Here is a 22,213-nt window from a genome sequence, read left to right on the forward strand (position 1 = left end):
ACGACGAACATAAAGAACGTGTTGAATAGACAGTATTATTATAAGCCCCTTGTCGTTCCAATAAAATATTGAATAGGTAATGCCTTGGGCTTCCCTTGTTTACATTAGATTCAGCGGAACGTTTGTATTGTACTCTTTGTCATATACTGAAGCCTTATTAGTCTTAATTACGCTTGTGCTTTATATATATTTACATTATTTTGTGCGGCTTCCCTTGCCTTTATCTTTTTCGCTCTCTTTCGGTATGTATTTAAATCGTTTTCCCGTAATAAATTATATGTTAACTTGTATTGTGTCTTCTTCGTTGTGAGTTATTGTATTTTTCCATTGACTTCAATCTGAAATTGTACTGTGTACTTACTACATATTTTTGTTATGTAGTGTTTTATTTTTATATATTTTGTACAATAAAAGCATATTTCAATTCAATGTGTGTATGTTCAATTCAAAGGATAGTAGGTAATATTTTATAGCTGTCATTCAAAAACAGGCTTATAAAATTAAGTCTTGAAAGCAATAGACTTTCTTGTGGCCTAGTTTTCTTGGTTTATATAAGGTAGGTATACTAGAGTATATAAGGTAGGTATACTAGAGTATACCTACCTTATATAAGGCTAGAGCCTTAATGCTCACTGGTTCTTTTTCAATAGACTGAGATGTATTCAGTCGGCCAATCAGATTTTTAAAAGATGACGTGATCACTTTTCACCACATCAATCTGATTTGTAGACTGAACTCTCCTTTCTACTCCGCTTAATTGGTAACCGGAGCTTACAATGCAAATCATATTTTGGTCTATATCATTATGGTTGATGTAATGTTGTAGGGAGGCGTATTTGTCTAGTAAAGAATCTATCTTATATATATTATATCTATTCGCTAATTTCTTAAGATGAAAAACAGTTTATTCTAACTTTAGCTCTTAATAAGAAATACTCAACACTATATTTAGGTACAAATTTTGTATTAAAAGGGAAACAACAGTATTATTAAGTGGCACCACAAGAAAATGGTTTTTAAGTATGAAGCTTAAAAACGTTATTTTTGTCTGTTGTTTTATTGTTATCTTCTTACCGTCTATAGGTTGTTTTCCGTTTGATGTTGTTTTTGTTTTGTATTAAGACGCATTGTCTCCATGTTGGTTCTATTTGTTCCGATGTCACATAAAAGGCTGACATGTTTTTCCTCATAGAGTAGGTTGATGTTAAAACTAAGATTACTAAAGCACTTAAGCATAGCCTTGTGTTTTTCTCCTTCGACTTACTTAACCTAAGTGGGGTCCACTTTTTGCATATTTTCGCCTGATTTTCCTCTCATGTCTTGAGCATATGATTTTTTTAATCTATTGGCTCTCAACCCGAAATAATGATGTTTAAAATAAGAGTTTTATGAGGCAACTGCACTTTTTTTTTTGTGTTTTTGAAAAAATTATATAAGTTAGGTATATGGTTCATATTTCATTTCATACAACACTTTACGTACACTTTGATTGTGTTGTTACAAGTTTTTCTTTCTCTTTGCATCGTACTGTTGTCAGTAAATCACAATATATTGAATGGAGTTTTTTTTGGATAGTAATGCGACAAGCTCGCTATTCTTCCCATTACAAGTTTGACCACAATACCTAACCACAATCTGAACTCTTGTTCTAAATTCTTAAGTATGCAGTTTATTTTTGAGCCAGTTTCTAGAAAAGCAGAAAATAGGTTTTCACACATAAACGTTTAAACCCCATTTTGCCGTCCTGGGGAATGATTTCAGAAAATTGTTACTGAGGATAATACAATTACCTTTTAGCACGTGGAAGTGTAATAACCTCTCTGCTCCTAAAAGGGAGATAAAATAAATATCTTCAAAATTTCGAGTTGCTACTAACCCGCGAGATCGTGGAATTTTTCGAGAAAGTTCTAGATAAACGCTTTAAGAATGTAATTCAACCTTTTCTATTCCTCCACTTTTTTCTGAATATGACAAACTAACATAATCAACACATCCTTGATGGGGTCACGATTTTTTTCCTTACGATGTTTTTAAGGAATCACACTTCACACTATTATTATAACTTGGCGAAAGTTTGTGTGTGTGTGTGTGTATGTTTGTTACTCTTTCACGCAAAAACTACTGGACGGATTTGACTGAAATTTGGAATGGAGATATATAATATCCTTTTCATCCCGGAAAATCAAAAATTTTCCACGGGATTTCGATAAACCTAAATCCAAGCGGACGAAGTCGCGGGCGTCAGCTAGTATATTATAAAACAGTAAGACCAATAGGTAATTGTGATGAATTATAACAGATTACACAACTGCTGCTGATTCAGCTGACCAGGTCTCTTAACTTTTACGGTAGAAAATTACCAGAATACGCTGCACTAAATATATTTGTTTTAATTGCTCAGATTAATTTAACTTAAAAACTTGATGGTTTTCTATGCTAATTTTTGGATAGCATAGATATCACCTCAGAACAAATTTTTAATGAAAATAATTGAGGTTTTAAATATTTCTTGTTATCTTGTTTATAGTATCTCTCTAATATCTATAGCTATGTCCTTTGCACCATTTTAGTTGCCTGGAAGAGATCGCTAGGTAGCGATGAGGCCGCCACATTGTACCTACCTATATTTTTGTTTTGCTTTGTGGGTTTTTCCTGTATTAATTTTGTGATATGCAATAAAAGTATATTAATTCATTCACATTACAATGCACTTGAGTTTGTTTTTCTTGTTTGGCAGGCCTGGGCCGCCTCCACCCGTACGGCTCGGGCAGCGGTTCGAGCAGCGGCAGCGGGCGCCGGCGCACGCGCCGCGGCCTCTCCGACTCCCCCACCGCGCCCACCACCCCCACCTCGGCCTCTGACAACGCCTCCGACGCCACGCTCACCGACTCTGAGCTGCCGCTCGCGAGGGACTCTACGCTGCTGGTTCAGAACGGTGAGTTACCTCAAATAGACTGTTCTTGCCCTGTCACTGTAAGTACTGAAGGGTTTGTTAGTCTCTCCGACTCCCCCACCACCCCCACCTCGGCCTCTGACAACGCCTCTGACGCCACGCTCACCGACTCTGAGCTACCGCTCGCGAGAGACTCTACGCTGCTGGTTCAGAACGGTGAGTTACCTAAAAATAGACTGTTCTTGCCCTGTCACTGTAAGTACTGAAGGGTTTGTTAGTCTCTCCGACTCCCCCACCACCCCCACCTCGGCCTCTGACAACGCCTCTGACGCCACGCTCACCGACTCTGAGCTACCGCTCGCGAGAGACTCTACGCTGCTGGTTCAGAACGGTGAGTTACCTAAAAATAGACTGTTCTTGCCCTGTCACTGTAAGTACTGAAGGGTTTGTTAGTCTCTCCGACTCCCCCACCACCCCCACCTCGGCCTCTGACAACGCCTCTGACGCCACGCTGACTCTACGCTGCTGGTTCAGAACGGTGAGTCCAATCAAGACACGCAAGTGCGTCCGCCAACTTCTACTAAGACAAATTCTACAAATATAACCGAATTCCACGTAGATGAACTATAGCTACATTAGCTTGCATCCCAGATATCTGCATATCTACCGTTTACCCTTTAAAATCAAAGAGTAGATGGTTCAAACGGGACTTGTAAAAACTAAATATACATGAAAAAAGTAACAGGCATAGTCTTCCGCCGATGTACTATAGGGGCTGTCCTTCTTACCTCCCACTTATCTTACCTTACCCACTTACCTTATCTTCCACTACCTCCACAAAAACAAAAAAATTGAGGCCTATTTCACTTTCAAAATGAAAACAGTGCAATGAAAACTAGTCCACAAACCACAATAGGTAAACTAGAACTAGTAAGAAACATGGCGAATATGGGTTGACTAATATTAATTACAGGGCAGCCTTATCGCACCACTTACTCAAATTAACTCACACGAGGCAAAATGAAGCCCACGGATGTAGGACAACCCGAATTAAAGATTAAACACCACTCCCATTATGCCCTCGACAAATTATCCCTGAATTTCTGGGAGAAGCAAAACATTGTCCGAGAGAATTTCTGCCCAAACAAAGGTTTAGGCCGAACCGACCGCGGCACGACAAACGTCGCACTAAACGACAAATAAAAGCCACGATAGTTTAAATTGGAACCGTTGATATACGAGGCCCGTAAAAGATATACTCATTATCATGATCAACCCTCGCCCGCTAAGTACTGAGCACAGGTCACCTCCCAGAATGGAAACGGCATTTGGCTATATTCCGCTGCGCTGACCAAGTGCGGATTGGCATACTTCACCCACCTTTTAGATTTAGAACATTATAGAGGCGTGCAGGTTTCCTCTCGATATTTTCCTTCACCGTTAAAGTCAGTGATATTTAAATGCATAGAGCGCACATTACTCCGAAAAGTTAGATTTGCGTGCCTGGCATCGAACTCCATAATCAAAAATGGCGAAGCAGAGATAACATTTTTTCTACGTTTGAAAATTGCCTTTTTTTCGGTGAAGAATTAGAAGCACAACTCAAATAATGTTGCAGTCATTTCTGGGAACTTAATTTCTGTGACGCTCAAATCGTATATGCGTAACCACATTTTGTAACATTATTACTGTTACAGCTTTATAAAAAAATCATGAAACGGTGTCAATCTTTGGTTTTGTATATCCATGAGTGATAGTTTAAATTGGGGCCCAAAAACTGTGAGTAAACAAACACGGGTCTCGGTTTTCGGGAAAGTTTTCGGGACCACCGGGAAAACATCGAAAACATTCGGGTTCGAAAATGTTCGTTCGTAATATTTGCGGGACGAGTTACGACCACCTGTCCGAGAGCTGGTGGTAAATTTCTAGGAAGTGCTTGATAATGCTGGTCTTCACAAAAGCTTTAGGCGCGAATCAAACGGACGTTGTGTGCATGAATTTTTTTTGCTTTCCTTTTTTTTTTAATTCACTACAGGCAAGCGCTTGACCACAATCACACCTGATGGAAAGTGATGATGTGGTCTAAGATGGGACGCGTTTACCTAGAAGGACGCGTTTACCTTAGAGAATATCACCATCATCATAGTATTGTAGAAGTCAAAATACAGAGACGTTTATGGCAAAGGTTTATCAATCACTTCTCCAAATTCACCCACTGGCTCTTCAGGTAACTCGTTTGCCTTCTGCTACACGTTGGATAGTTGCTCCAATTTCCAAGGTCGTTCCTGTTCCTAATTCCCGTGCAAAATGGAACTTTGGAACTTTACACAAATTTATAGTCGGTACACTTTGGCTCGGGCTAATTACCTCTGTATCGTAGTACCGTATTGGCAAGCCAAGGTTTCCCTTGCATGAGGAAACGAAAAGGCGGAATTCATACCTCCAAAATCCTAATCTAGCAACCACCTTGAGGCAACGTTGTTTTACAAGGTTGTCTGAATCAAAAGCTTAATTTATTTTGATCCGCTGAAAAAGACGTATGAAATTTGTATGGCACAACATGCAGCATGAGAGATACACCACCCGCCCTCCCACTGCTAAGTATACAGGAAAAGCCAGCCACCAAGCAAGCCCAAGTTCCACCACGCAACACCACACAAATCCACCAGAACACACTCGACGCACGTTTCGCTTAAACATCGGAGCATCCTCAGGAGATGTAGACCTCTCTGATATGCGCTATCGCTAGTACAATTACGTAGTTGAGAAAAATTACAACCAATTTAGATTCCTAGTGGTTCTACAACGATCCACTAATACTAATCGATCCACGATCGACTGCATCCGAGGGCGCAATGCATCTCCTGAATTCCAATTTAATTGCTTTCAATGAAATCTCGGCCGATTATACAGTCCTAGCAGGCAAATTAAAACCGGGTCTCGGTTGGATTTCCTATTAAATTTCCATGGAGATAAAAATCCATTACGGGATCGTTTGGAGAGACCTCTGTCACCGAGTTCCTCTCAAGACCGGAACCTGTCAGCTTATCTGGAAGAGACAAGTATATGTCACCTGAATCTTATACCTACACAAAAATTTGTTTTTACGTAACGTTGAAAGAATGCTTGAAATCTTATGATTTTTCATATTTACGGCGAATAAATAATTTAATGAGGCAATTTCACTTAAAGTGGTTTTTTTTGGCTTTTACATGGACAAAATGACAAAAACATTATACTTATGAGCCATGTGCCATGTTTTAGGATATTAAAATATTACTTGAGTAAACCTGCATGTCAATATAGTGAACAGCCAATTTATTAGTAAAAATGTTGTTTGCTAGTCACAAAAAAAAATCGTTTACAAACAAGCTCGAGCATTTACAAAAAAAAATATTGTAAATACTTGTGAGTTCTCTTTAAAATTCTAAATGTGTGTGAAGTCTGCCAATCTATACCTACTTAGCTTACGAGGCAAAATACCCTTTCTCAGCAGTGGGTCAGCTATGGCATGAAATGGTGAGGACGATAACTAGCCTATCATAACTGTGTATTCAAATTCAAATAAAACGAAATGTTACAAGGAAAAAAAAATATAAGGAAAACCGAAGCAAACATCGACATAATTTAGCGAAGAGCAACACGGAGACGTAGCAAACGTAATAAATTTTATAATCCCGATTTGGCCTTCTTTTCGGCGGACTTTACAAAATTTTGAGATTATTTCCCCCGCACTTCTCGGGCCTTTGAGATTCTCGAGGCCAAAAGATTTACATAAAAAGAAACTTTTCCGTCGTCGAAATTATGATTCAATTAGTATTAAAGGCTTGGATCCTCAAAGGGCTTGGACTTTTTCGGGTTTGCCGAGTACTGATGGGGCTTCCTTTGTGCTTTCGAGCAAACTAAGCAGGTTTCGGCTTTGTATCTCGAGACTGTCGCATAAAGGTATTGGGAATAACGAGTGGAAACATGTAACAGGGTAGGGACTTTGTGGTAAGACGCGAGCGGTGCCAAAAAGGTTTCTTCATATATGCATACCGCTGATTTATCTACGAATGAAATTATAGAAATACCTTTTATTCCAATATGCGATGAAAGGAATGATTTTTATAATGGTTTTACCAAATTACTTTATTATTTCGTTTACAATAATAACTTTATTTGTTTCTATTTTACAGCTCTCTCTCTCTTTATTCATTACTCATGACTTGATAATTACAAAGCGGTAATAACTGATAAAACCTAGTAGTAAAATACTTAGACGTCCTGTATGGAGGGTACGGGGTTTGATCCCAAACAGGCACCTCTAACTTGTCATATCACTTGCATTAACGGTGAAGCAAAACTGTGAGGAAACCTACATACTTGAGAGTTCTCCATAGTGTTTTCAAAGGTGTGTGAAGTATATCAATCCGCACTGGGCAAGCGTGGCAATATAAGGTCTAAAATATTCTGAGAGGAAACCGTGCTCGGTAGTGGACCGGTGATGGTAATGATAGTAATATGCTGATAGGATTGCAACTTAAATCATAGCAAAAGAACTGCATCTTTCGCTGTGAATATCAAATAAGTATTTGTAAACGACCCTTAAACTAAGGATTAGGTAAAGAATTACACATTTTTCTCTCTCTTTCTCAACTCCGCGTTTATTCCAGCTCGTTCGTTAGCTTCGAGATATTCGTCTTGAGGATTAAGGCGCGCTTTGAGGGAACGAATCTCGGAGAACTCCCTTGACGGCTGAGTGCCTCAAATCCTCAATTGCCGCGTGCGAATCGTAAAATAGTCAAGGCTGTATTTAAATCTATAGATTATAGATATAAAAGAAAAAGCTGACTGACTGACTGACTGACTGATCTATCACCGCATAGCTCAAACTACTGGACGGATCGGGATGAAATTTGGCATGCAGATAGTTATTATAATGTGGGCATACGTTAAGGAAGGATTTTTGAAAAAATCCCTAAAAGGGGGGAAAATAAGGGTTTGAAATTTGATTAGTCTACGAGGACTAAGTCACGGGCATAAGCAAGTCTATCCACACAAAAGACGGATGGACTTAATACGTTCTCCGTGTGTGCACATAATGCCACCAACGCAAGTTGCTGGAGATGGAGAGAGATCGCAAGAGCAGCAGTGAAGGAGAATTAGAACATAGCCACGAACACTCTGCCAAGAGTGAATGATTAAGAAGAAAAAATGTATACTCGTAGGTAAGTATAAAGACTTCTCCTGACTCACTTACTAACTCATCAACACCAAGTTCAAACTCTTGGCTCTCTTTCTTCATGAGCATGATAGAAATTTCACTTGTGGCCCCGTCTAGTAGACATGAATTTCCATTGACATACATTTCAAATACACAAACCTTACACTAATGACGTCATAACTCCCTCATAACCCCGTATACGGAAACGTTGGAACATAAAAGTTAAAAAAAGAAAACGACCACCTTATATGTAAAGGTGGTCGTACTGAGATGCAAAACTTCTTTTAATGTGGAAAAAAGTATTAACTTGGAAAGATAGCATCAAGCTGAGCTGAGCTTTATTTTGCTGTTTCTTAAAGAAATACTTTTATACAGGAATGTTTCACTTCATTTTGCTATTGCCAGTGCAAGTTCCATTTTAAATAAAGTGGAATTACATAATCTTTCGCTTGCTCGACTTTTCACGACCTCTGACATAGCTGTTCTAGATTGTCTTGCAAATAAAACGTCTTTTATAACTTCCACACACCATCAAGTATATCGTCCCGTTTGCATTATGGCTTAAAGTTTGATGCTTGTCATACAAACTAATTTTAGACCACAGGACATTATTTTTCAACTAGCTGATACCCGCGACTTCGTTCGCGTGGATGTAGGTTTTTTAAAATTCCCGTGGGAACTCTTTGATTTTCCGGGATAAAAAGTAGCCTATATGCTAATCCAGGGTATAATCTATCTCCATTCTAAATTTCAGCCCAATCCGTCCAGTAGTTTTTGCGTGAAGGAGCAACAAACATACACACACACACACACATACAAACTTTTTCCTTTATAATATTAGTGTGATACTGAAAATGTACGTTTTTATGACAATTCATGATTTTCATATACAATTATCATACTAATATTATAAATGCGAAAGTGTGTCCGCCTGTTTGCCTGTCTGTGTGCTAGTATTTCAAGGGTTGTACCCGATTTTGACGGGTATTGTGCAAGAGGTAGCTTGCATCCTGGGACATTTCTGCCCCGAAAAATCAAAGAGTTCCCATGGGATAGGTACTTTAAAAAGCAAAATACACGCGGACGAAGTCGTAGGAAGGACAAGGCTACTAAATCATAAACGTAATTTTACAGTATGGTGTAAACTGACTTGACTTTTAAAGTTTAAAACAGAGGTGTCGAATGAACCCTACGTTTCTTTTTTCCTATTACAGCAATGAACTAAACGCTCGTACAAGCATATGGAAATTTAAAAGAACATCCATTCATTAAGCGGACAGTAGACACACATTAAAAATTTAACGAAGCGTCGCCATAATATTAACGTACTTCCGGCATACACTTAAGAGCTGAGAAAAAACTATTTGTCTCTGTCCTGTGTTCAAAAAATGTATTTCCGTGTAAAAGGGATGGATATATATTTTGAACGGGAGCCCATTCATCTCTCGTCGGTCCATCGTGCATTTAATAGGGGTAATTAAGGGGCACACTTGTCGTTCGACAAAAATATCACGGGTGTAAAAACGTCAGTGATGCTGGGTATCAAATTGCGTAACACGTTTCACCGTTTAGGCCAGTGTCCCTAGCACGAGTTTCCATAGTTTTGGTAAACGAGATTCGATATCGAATCATATGTCGACAGCCGGAGTCCGTAGAGGATGCTTAATCTCTAGGTAACCGAGAAGATCAAATACAAATACGTTTGATGTCGTCTGTCCATCCAGATATTTTAAGATTATAAATTTTTGCAAATCACGTGGAAATTCTTTAATTTTCCGAGATAAAGAGTCCCATTTTCAGCTAAATACGACTAGTAGTTTTTAGCTGAAAAACAGACTGACACACACACACACACAAACGTTCGCCTTTAAAATATTAGTGTGATTATCGTTTCATTAAAAGATAATTTAAAAATAAGGCACATTTTCCCAAATTGAACCCTTCCATTTATTTCACAGCGCTCTACAACGGCAAAATCATCAAACCTCAATAAAGAACACCTTAGAAACACACTTTTCCACCACAATAACACCGTTCCACCTTCACCCTTGCTGGTGTTGTGAAATCAAAAAACAATTTCATCCACGGCACGGTTTGGCGATAAATCTCGAGGACAATTTCCGAAATTTTTCCATCGCCAAGATTTACGCCACGCTTCTTCCAAGGCAAGATCGCGCCTCCAATTCACTTATCGATCCCTATTCCAGTACAATTTGCGCGGTATAGAGCCAAAATGAAGCAGAAGATTCTTTATTCAGATATTCAGGTAAAATTTTGCCCTTGACTGCAATCTCACCTGGTGGTAAGTGATGATGCAGTCTAAGATGGAAGCGGGCTAACCTGGGCGGGGTGTGGCAAAAATTATAAAATTCCAAACAACTGCCAGGGACCCGAACCCGGAACCTCCCACTGTTAAGACCTCAGTGCTGACCACTACACCAGGGAGGTCGTCAAAAGATGGGGATTTATAAACCTAAGTAGCAATAACTAAATGCATGTTAGTCGAAAAAGATGGTACTGTAACATAAAAACTGAACGTCTATTAGATTTTTGACAAGAGACTAGGTCACCTAGGCCTCAAGCTAGGACGGCTGCAGGCTAATTTTCTTTGAAATGGATCTCCACTTCAAACAAATCTCACAACCTTCAACTTATCTGATGGACAAGAGCCAGCGCGTGCTAAACCTTCGTTATTTTATAAAAGCTGAAAGTTTCTGTGAGTATGGGACCCCAACACGGGGAGAAAAGATCAGTGACTATGAAATTTGGATCATGGTGGCTTTGGGAGATAACAGGTAATAAATGTGTAAAAATTTTTTACACCATTAAAGTATGAAGACTTTGACATGAGATTTTTTCCGTCTACTTACGTTGCTCAGACTATAGGTACAAATACTTAATAATTCTGTGGCTGGACTACGAAAAGTAACCCAAACGCGTTCCCCAAGGCATTCCATACAAACGTAGTTTGGTAAATTAGCCGATCAAACTCAATAATATTTTGTAAACACGTCCTAAAAACAAAATATCTACCTATAGTTTCTTAGATTTCTGCATAATGTCACCATTCTACTTATACTTATGTGCATGAGTTGATTTTTAAAGGTAGCAAAAATTTCCCCCTCATCGAATCCTTATTTCAATACAATTTTCGCAGAAAAGCGCCGGCAATTTGAAACTTAAATGAAAATAACCGCCGAGTTTTCGCTTTCGCCGCGTCTTTTGCAACTCGTCGATAGTTCGCCTTCACTCCCAGGCCCTGCTCATGCTGCCGGGGCCTTTGTCTCGAGATTTTAGTTTTCGAGTGGTTTGCTCCGCTAAATTTTTGCTTAGAGCCCCTGCAAACTATAAACTTTGCATCGGGTTAGTCGCATACTTAATAAGTATGAAGAGTATAAAGCCTGTAAAGTGCGCTTTAACATTGCTTAGACTTATATGAGAAGTAACCCTAACGTGTGACGAAGTGATTTTTTCCCATTTCAACGATCACTTTTTTATTCTGATACAAGTTATTCATCTTAGACTTCCATCTTAGACTGCATCATCACTAGCTTGAAAGGGACATGGTAGATTCATTTAACCCATACCCCTGATCGGTTTCTACGTAGCATCATACTGGATCGCTAAATCGCTTGGTGGTTGGTAGCTTCTTGAACTTTCTTGGGTTGCACCATCATAGCTCAATGCAACTAAACTATAGGCCGATCAGCTCGCGGAATTCCTTATTTTTTATTTTTTATTTTATTCCTTTATTTGTAAACAACAGCGGTACAATTATTATAATTTTACATTTTAAACTATATAAAAATAAGGCCAAATGGGTTTACAATATATGAGTATGATTACAGTTAACATAAAAGAGATTATAAATTATAACAGAACTAAGCGAGTGTTAGTGTGTATGTGTGTGTGTGTGTGTGTGTGTTTGTGTGTGTGTGTGTGTGTGTGTGTGTGTGTGTGTGTGTGTGTGTGTGGTGTGAGTGTGTGTGCGCGCGCGCATGTGTGTGTGTGTGTGTGTGTGTGTGTGTGTGTGTGTGTGTGTGTGGTGTGAGTGTGTGTGCGCGCGCGCATGTGTGTGTGTGTGTGTGATTATAGATATTAACATAAATATTATAATTCATAAATAGTCGTTTTATAATATCATAAATACATAGTTACATATTATTATTTTTCTGATGCAGTTTAATTATTTCTTTTTTAAATTGTATTTTGGATAAGTGGAAAAGGTCAAAATCTGAGTAAGTTTTATTGTAAGTTCGCGCCAGGCGTAGAAGTACGGAGTTAGTTTGAGATTTGACTTTGTTTTATTGTAAACAATTTTCACTTTGCAAGTTTTAACGAATCTAATTGGAAGCGGAGCTCTACAGTCAGTTTTACCTGCGCTATAATGCTAAATCCTGGAATTTGTTGTTTTATAAAAACGTTTAACCAGAGTTAGTTTTTAATTAACCCAGTAACTTTTCGAAAAATCGCTCACTAAACAGTTTAAGATGCATTCCCGCACTTCATCTACACAGATTTAGGCTTTTAAGGATGGGTTAATTCAAAATTTTTTAGCTCCTTCACCATTACTTTTTTTTATCTAAATACGTGTGCTCCGAATCCATATCCATATTATTGTAATACTAGCGACCCGCCCCGGCTTCACACGGGTAGCTTATTACAATTTTTTAGGGATCTCTAATTTGTTTGAAAATAAAATATAGCCTATGTCACTCAGTTTTCTACTGGTGAAAGGGTTTGTATAGCTTCTCTTCTATCTCCTACGACACTTCATCACGTTTCGTTGTTTATCAATTTCAATTCAATAGGTGAAGCTTTTTGAAAAACATTTAAAAATCGAACACTATCGTTATGAACAAGCCACCGATTGGCACAAAGACGGGCTACGAGCTCTCTAACGCCCTATTTACATCGTTAGCTTTCCATTTTGCACCCGTTTTGTACCCATTCTGCACCCATTTTGCACCCATTCTGCACCCATTTTGCACCTAAATCGGCCGACAAACGTGAACGTACGGTACCTACCTCTACTCTACGTAGAGACAATAAACTTATATTGAACAAGGTGTACTTTTTTATTGTTTAAAACTCTATGATTTTGCAGAATAAAAAAAATAGTATCTCTGTGCAAAAATTCATCAAGAATGATTGATTCTCAAAAAGACAAACACATTCACTCAATTATAATCATAATCTACACATATTATATACTCATAAGTAAAGAGTTAAGTTTGTAAGTTTATTTGTAGGTGGTAATCTCTGGAACTACTAAACCGATTTTGAAAATTCTTTCACCACTAGAAAGCTACATTATTCTTGAGTGACAAAGACTACATTTTATTCAAAAAAATTAGAGATCCCCATTAAAATTGTAAGAGCCAAGCCCGTGAGAAGCCAAGGTGGGTCGCTAGTACAATAAAAGGTATTATACCAACTATTAGGTAGGTACAGTTGAACAAATCGTCACAGAGTTAGTATCGCGCTCGAATTACACGAAAACTAACAAACTAGAACTGATATTGACACATCCGTTTCGTCGGCAATAAATAATAGAAAATAAAACACAAATCCGAACTGCTGTGTCGCAACAAAAGGAAAAGAAGAGATTGAGGGAAGAGGCAATTTTAGTACGGAGCAAGTAACATCACTGAATACATTCGCACCCACCCTAAGCCTTATTTTCTGTGCAATAAGTTTCCATTTCCCCCAACCTGGATGAAAAATAAGTTTGTAACGTTAATACAAATACTGTGTTCGCATTTTTCCCCAGTCGAAGGGGGCTTCTAGGAAAGTTTTTGAAGGTTATATATCGTTTAAGATGGAAGAAAGTTGCGATGAAAATTAGTAACACGACACTTTTATGTTATTGTCAATAGATGTAAGTGAAACTTTAAGCAACGTCAAAGAGTTCCTCTTTGGGCGGTTACTATGTATTTTAAATTAAGCTAGAGCAAACGCGATGACCATCAGAGGTGAAGAAAACTATGGAAGTGAGATGATAGTGCCTACTCTTTCTCGAGGGTGACGGTGATGATTTCTTCTCATTTTAGTCTCAGGCACTCGAGCACAAAACGTCCGAAAAGAAGTTTCGCTTCAAAATATCAAATACCAATTAGATTTGTTAGAAATAGGTACCTAAATGTAATTCCAACAAAAGCAAAACTACTTCAAAGCAGATTGTGCGCAAACTATCATTATTATAAATTCGAAAGTGTGTTTGTTTATTTGGTTATTGGTATGTATTTTTTATACTATTCCGAAGAAAATATAAAAATTGACTTACTTTGAATAACTTTTAAATAGAATACTATACTTTGACGTAAGATTTTTACACCTTTATTAATTAACTGTTGCATCCCAAAGCCACCATGCCCCAAACTTTATAGTCGCTGATCGTTCCTCCCTGTGCTGGGGACAATACTGAGGCAGAGAAACTTTCAGCTTTTATAAAATAACGAAGGTCTGGCACGCGCTGGCTCTTAGTTCAAAAGAAATACCTCAAAACATATTGAACGCGAACTATTGTCGAATAAAAGGAACACGCAATTTAATCCGAACTGAAAACTCTTCAATTTTCTCTATTAAAAAAAGTCAAACTTGTCCCTCTAGCAACATTCGGAAGGTAGTATATAAGTCGATAACAAGGAAATCAAACTACGCCCCACAACAATGTAGAAACGGGTAGGTACTTGTAGTGAAAATTCCTGAAAAGAAGTTGTTAACAAAAATACGCTCGGGCCCCGCCTGCGGGCCCCCGATAAGACGGGACCCGTAGTAAACACCCGCCTCAAGAAAAGCTTGTCATGTAACAAGGCAAGAGCGGGTAGCGTTTTTAGAAGGCCACGCAAAGGTTTAATCGTTTGCGTCTTCAAAAACATTTTTATTTCTTAGGGTATCGTACCTCAAAAGGAAAAAGGAACCCTTTATTGTCTGTCTGTCTGTTTGTCTGTCTGTTTGTCTGTTTGTCTATTTGTCCGTCTGTCCACCGTGTCTATCAAGAAAACCTATAGGGTACTTCCCATTTTCCTACAACCATGTAATAATGTTTACATTTTTGATATTTTCTACAAATTATATTTACAATTATTGTATCAAATAGCTAAAACCCGCGACTTCATTAATGTGGATGTAAGTTTTAAAAATCGCGTAGGAACTCTTTGATTTTCCGAGATAAAAATTAGCTAATCCAGAGTATAACCTATCTCCATTCTAAATTTCAGTCCAATCCGTCCAGTAGTTATTGCGTGAAGGAGTAACAAACATACACACACACACATACACACAAACTTTCGCCTTTATAATATTAGTGTGATCCCCGCTATATTTTGTAACGTATACCACAGTATTGTAGGTATTCACAATCTATTAACAAAATACCTAAACACCTATAGCTCTTGAGTTCGGGAGCTGTTTTAACGTAACGTGTATTGATGGGTTTAATTAAGCCTCGAATGTTGTATTTACCCAAATCTTTCAGCACTTATTACTCTTCTATTCACTTCAGTAATGTATGAAGATTACGGACTACGGCAAAATCATACTATAAGCAATTAAAATATATTATCATTTGATTTAACGGTGCAGGAAACTATCTTAAAGAAACCTGCATGCCTGAGAGTTCTCCATAACTGAAAGGTGTGTATAGCATGCCAAACCACATTTGACCAGTGTGGTGGACGAGATCTAATCCTTGTCATTCTGAGAGGAGATCCGTGCGCAATAAGTAGAAGTGACGGGTTGAGATGAAATGTTATTAATGATGAATGAATGAATGAATAAATGAATATACTTTTATTGTACACCACAAAAATTAGTACAGAAAAACACATACAAAGCTCAACAAAATATAGGTACAATTTGGCGGCCTTATCGCTACCTAGCGATCTCTTCCAGGCAACCAAAATGGTCCAAAGGATATAGCTATAGATATTAGAGGTAAGTGGTGTACGTATACATTTACATTTATAATATTAGAATAAATAAATATATAAATAAATAAATAAATACATAGAAACATGTTAAAATTTAAATAATGTACTAAATAATAAAATACATAATATAGACTAAAAAAATAATAATAAATAAATATGATATATAGATAATATATCCTCATACTAATAATAAATCCTCATACTATTATTAAGACTAGTAAAATATGTTCCAATAAATCCGATAATGCTAAAGTGATAGTGACAAATAGTGATCTTTCACCAGCCTCTTAAAGATATTGATGGACTTAGCCTCCCTGATTACGAGAGGCAAGGCATTCCACAATTTAATAGATTGAACTGTGAAGGATTTATTTATTTGTGATGATTGTGCTTGGTCTTTTTTTTAAATGTTAGCTTGGATGTTAGTGATGATAACCAGCCGTAAAACTTGCATCAATCATTATTACAATCGCAATCGTTGTTATTGGCATAAGGCTATTTTTGTGGCAACAATGCATTATAGCCAATAATGAGCGAGCGTCAACCAATCAGAGGTGATTGCGATCAAGACATTGTAGTTGTCATTCTACCGCAATCGAGCAACTGGTTTGGCAGCATAACGTAAATACTTGTAATAATATAATAGATGGCAAGCTCACAGCAGTTACCACGAAATTTCCAAAATCTAAATCTACGAAGTCATGGGCATCATGTACTTAAGAGGGCTCCCTCCGTCACTCGTTTCATACAATCGTAGTTCCAATTACATTTGAATATTAAGCAACCAAAGTCCATGAAATTTTGCAGACATATTCTAGAAACTAATATCTATGTCTGCGGTTTTCCAGATTTCTGTTAAAATATTCGGTTTCAAAGTTACGCGGTCTTAAAAATTTTCATACAAATCTTTGAGCCCCTGTAATTTTAAAACTACATATTTTTAGAAAAAACTAAAACACCACAGACACAGAAATTAGTTTCTAGAATTGGTCTGCAAAATTTCATGGACTTTGGTTGCTTAATATTCAAATGAAATAGAAACTACGATTGTATGAAACGAGTGACGGAGAGAGCCCTGTTAAAGTAACAAGTGTAAATTAAAAATTTATAACACCCCCGACAAGTGCAGATTACAGTAACTAGAAAAGAGCTGATAACTTTCAAACGGCTGAACCGATTTTCTCGGATTATAGCTAAGAACACTCAATCAAGCCACCTTTCAAACAAAAAAAAAACTAAATTATAATCGGTTCATTAGTTTAGGAGCTACGATGCCACAGACAGATACACACGTCAAACTCATAACACCCCTCTTTTTAGGTCAGGGGTTAAAAATACGTTTGAACTAGGTATTTTATATGGGTAAAACACTCGCCAACCGTTTCGAAGTGTATAATTTAGTTAGTAAAGTTACTAATTCTCGCTGCCAAAAGAGTAGCGAACTCTTCCGTTCACAAAGAACCCCCATCCCCCCCTTGCCATTGTCAGTGCATCGTTGTAATGCATCATAGAGTATAGTGATGTTCATTTGTATCACTTATCGATATAAATTAAAAACATAAAACTTTTAATTTTATGCTTATTTGTCACATTATAATGTAAATAACATGAACATACCATGATTAATATGCTAATAATTCGATCCTGTCCATGACAGCTCGATCTTCATCTCTCCCAGCACTGCAGTCTCGTCGTGACCACGACTCATTACGAATGGTCGAAATATCGATAAATAAAAATCATGATATTAATCGTGGTGTCAATCGTAGTATGTCGTAAAAAGTTTTCAAAAAACCTCGATTGCGACCTTATAATTTGTACTATATCTTTTTCAGCCCGCAACTTTTAAGCGCATAAAATCCACTATTTTGATTTTTTAAAGAATTTATGTACACAGTCCCACACGCGTCATCAAGATTAATCGAATGATGTATCATTTATAAAAATTGATTGATCTGTTGAGTAGTTATAAGCAGACATAAGGACACATACATACACCTCAAACACCATTCCTCCTTTTGGGCGTTGCCGCAAGAGGGCAGTCAAATCAACAGAGAGAACAATTCTATCGATAAAGCACGAGACTATCGATGTCTGGGCGTAATCCCATCCCTACAATGTGCCCTCATGTCGCAAGCAGCCGCGTGCGTGTGACACAACACTTCGCGCGAATTGCGAATTCAATTCAATTTGGCAATATGGCCGGTGATTTTATTTTTACCAGCTGTCAAATGTAGCGCATGATTTTGAAGCTTGAATTTAATGTTTTATTTAACGAAAATTTATTATCACAATATTATGATCATCGTCATCATTAATCCATCTGCCTATCCGCACTTGGCCAGCGTGTAGGCCAGTGAGGGCCTACACGCTGGCCAAGTACGGATAGGCAGATTTATCTGACCTTTGAGAACATTATGTGGAACTCTCAGGCATGCAAGTTTCCTCATGCTGTTTTCCTTCATAATGTATGAAACATATGTTTCTGAGTTATTGATAATTCAAAGTCTTCAATTACAAGTGAAAATAAAAATTTATGACACCCCCGACAAGGTGAAGGTTACAGTAACCAGAAAAGAGCTGATAACTTTCAAACGGCTAAACCGATTTTCTTGGATTATAGTTAAGAACGCTCTCAATCGAGCCACCTTTCAAACAAAAAAAAACTAAATTAAAATTGGTTCATTACTTTAGGAGCTACAATGCCACAGACAGATACACAGATACACAGATAAACAGATACACACGTCAAACTAATAACACCCCTCTTTTTGGGTCGGGTGTTAAAAAAACCAGTTTTCAATTAAAAATTCACTGAGCTGTAGAAAAAGTCAAACCGGGTTTTGTTTTTTTTTTTGAATTAGAGCAATATAATGCATTTGAATTTTTGAAGAAGAATTGCTAGGAAAATGACCTTTTGTATGGTCATATGGTCGGATATCCATAGATGATCACCCATCCAGTACCGAATCGGATCCATATTGCTTACCCATACCACATGTCTTTCTACTAAAGTTATACCAAGTACATAAAAAATAAGCTGAAATAAATAAAAGTCGTAAAGAACCCCGTTTCAAGGGAGTGTGAGAGAGTGCCATAAACTGCCGTTTCGCGGCAATCTGCTGAGCCGACAGAATAAAGGAGGGTCGTGTGTTTGAACCCACTCACGTAGCCCATAAGGCAGGACTGATCTCGACTTGAGTCATAGACGAATGTAAATAAAAACAGGTTGGTCGTAAATGTTAGAATTGAAGTTGAGATAGGCAATAAAATCAGTAGATTTTTAGAGTTCCGTAACCAAATGGCAAAAAACGGAAACCTTATGGGTTCGTCATGTCTGTCTGTCTGTCTGTTCGTCCGTCCGTCCGTATGTCACAGCCACTTTTTTCCGAAACTATAAGAACTATACTGTTGAAACTTGGTAAGTAGATGTATTCTGTGAACCGTATTAAGATTTTCTCACAAAAATAGAAAAAAACAATAAATTTTGGGGGTTCCCCATACTTTCAGAACTGAAACTCAAGATTTTTTTTATCAAACCCATACGTGTGGGGTGTGGTATCTATGATTAGGTCTACACAAATGATATTGAGGTTTTTGATATCATGTTTTTCTAAACTGAATAGTTTGCGTGAGAGACACTTCCAAATAAAAGATAAAATGCGTGCCCCCCCCCCCCCCCCCCTAACTAACTTCTAAAATAAGAAAATGATAAAACTAACAAAAATATATGATGTACATTACCATGCAAACTTCCACCAAAATTGGTTTGAACGAGATCTAGTAAGTAGTTTTTTTTTATTTAAAGAAATACCCGAGTACGGAACCCTCAGTGCGCGAGTCTGACTCGGATTTACTATTTAATTAGTATTAACTTCAAAAAATGTACTTTAACTTTAAGTAGGTACCTAGGTACTTGAAGTTAAAGTACATTTTTTACATAAGGTTTTATAATATACATCACGAAGGTCCAAAGTTTATGAGTACCTAATAAAGTTACTTATAAGAGGTCGGATAGCAAGAAATATCTCCAAGCAAAGAGTCGTCCCCGTGAATGCAGATAAAGTATCTGAACATTTCCAATATATTTATGATCAGTAATGCACTTCAGTTGGAGAATCTAAAGATCCACCGGCAATATCGGGAATATTTTTCATCTAAATATCACATGTTAAAATATGAGCCCGGGAAAATTCCTCAGTTTATTTAGTGTAAGTAAATAGATGGAAACTGAATTTAAATTTCAAAGTGAAGACAATTTGAATAACAAGGGATAAACATGTTTGAAGAGGAGTTAAGGGAACCAAAGTGACCAGTCAGTTAGTCACTCATTCCTTTGATATATTTAGGCTGATATTATCTGCCCGAATGCAGAAGAGGACCGAGTTAGTTAAAACCATCAAGCAGCGTAAGATTTCCTACTTGGGCCATAACTTGCGACACGATAGCTAACGCCTGCTGCAGGCAATTATGGGTAAAATGGCTGAAAAATAGGGGAAGAAAAAAAGAAAGAAATCTGGCTACGTAACATAAGAAAGTGGCATAAAAATTACAGTCGGAGAACTGCCTAGAGGACAAGGAGAAGTTAAGACATCTAACTGCTGGCCTTCAGTAATGCAGAGGAAGAGGAAGAAAATATTATTATCTACACAAAATTGTTCAAATATCACCAGCCTTTTATTCCCACAGACAGCAGAATAATCTATTTCGTTGTATACGAACAGCTTCGGATTTGAATAAAACATTTAACAGGACACAATCAGGCTACGAAAATTACTTCGAACGACGATTATATAGCTATGAAAACAAAAATATACCGAGTACTCTCCCCACAATGGAAAATGAATTCTAATGGTAAATAAATAGAGTGTGTTTTACTTTGAGAATGGATGCTGTAGTTCGTCCACAGGTGAACCAACCATCTGTTAGGTTATGTTGTGGAAATATAAAGTTTTGGTTATTGATATACAAAACCACAAGGATATAGGAATACTTACACAATGTTATAAAATAACAAGGTTGATCTATTCAGGAATGAGGTGTAAAACTTAAGTTAATTTTGTAATGTAAGTATTAATCGCTCAGTAAAATCACTCCAAACCATTGGTCCTAGTCTTAGATCTAAAGAGCCTTTGATTTAACTAAAACGAGACATTACACAGACTTAAGACAGAGTTAAAACGAGACATAAATCTGTCTCGTTCACTGTGTCATAGGTCTAAGCAAAGTCAAAGTACCTACACTGTATTGATCTCAACCCCAGAGTCTTGATCAGTCATTAGATTCACAAATTGGACTACAAGAAATGAGTAGTATAGAATTATGATACTTTGATTTTGATAGCTTACAAGTTAGCTCTTGGTTGCAATTTCACCAACAAATCACTACCCATTAACATTATAAATGCGAAAGTGTGTTAGTATAGTGGTTTTTCCTTCAATCATGTTGCAAGAAAGCGACTGATGGCCAAAATCTTTTGTATCGTTATAGTCAAAGACCTGGAAAATGATAAAGGCTAATTTTTATTCTGGAAAATCCAGTTCCCGCAGAATGCTAGTAATATGGACGAAAAACTGAACTAAAATATTCAATTTTAGTGCTCATTGTTCTTCACTAGGTATTTTTCCGCATACGATTGTGGATTTCCTGACTGGATGTGTTGGCTCAACTCTGTATTATAAACACCTGGACATCCCATATCCAAACAAATAAACCATTTCATTTCATGTTATTTTAAGTTTACTACATGTCTTGTGTTCAGTATATCAATGGTATTGCCCAATAAATAATGCAACGTGGTACGCTGTCGTGAAAATCCTCACTCGCTAACATAATAAGAATGAGGTGAACCTCCGAGACACTATGAAATGTTTGTATTCCATTCCATAAACACGGTACACCCTGTATCGTGCCGTAGACCTTTGCTGTACGACGCGACGGTGCGGCTTTGAGAACCGCTTTCCGCCATCCTTTAGAAGTTTAGATGCATGAGAAGGCAAATATAGCAATGCGGTTAGGAACTGTTTATTTTTCTTGCCAGTATTTTCAATAGGCTTGCTTAAAACGGAAACCGAAACTACTGGGAATCTACCCAAGCACTCTTTACTTGCAAGAATTTCATCATCGTCAACCGATGGAAGTCTCGTATTGGGATTTCTTGACTAACCGGAAATCGCAAAC

The 22,213-nt window shown here is 37.5% G+C and overlaps 1 protein-coding gene across 11 annotated transcripts in view; it reads left to right on the forward strand.

Moving 5' to 3' along the window:
- Positions 1-22,213, forward strand: part of LOC123865889 (teneurin-m) — a 614,472-nt gene that overhangs the window by 366,610 nt on the left and 225,649 nt on the right. For 10 of the 11 annotated variants that reach the window (XM_045907094.1, XM_045907095.1, XM_045907091.1 and 7 more), the window contains one exon: positions 2,738-2,935. In XM_045907094.1, coding sequence (XP_045763050.1) covers positions 2,738-2,935 — 198 coding nt within the window. Of the gene's footprint in view, positions 1-2,737; positions 2,936-3,178; positions 3,285-22,213 lie in introns of those variants that run through there. The other variant, XM_045907097.1, reaches the window with a different exon arrangement.

The sequence above is a fragment of the Maniola jurtina genome, chromosome 6 (assembly GCF_905333055.1).
Source record: "Maniola jurtina chromosome 6, ilManJurt1.1, whole genome shotgun sequence".
NCBI classification, from domain to species: Eukaryota; Metazoa; Arthropoda; class Insecta; order Lepidoptera; family Nymphalidae; genus Maniola; species Maniola jurtina.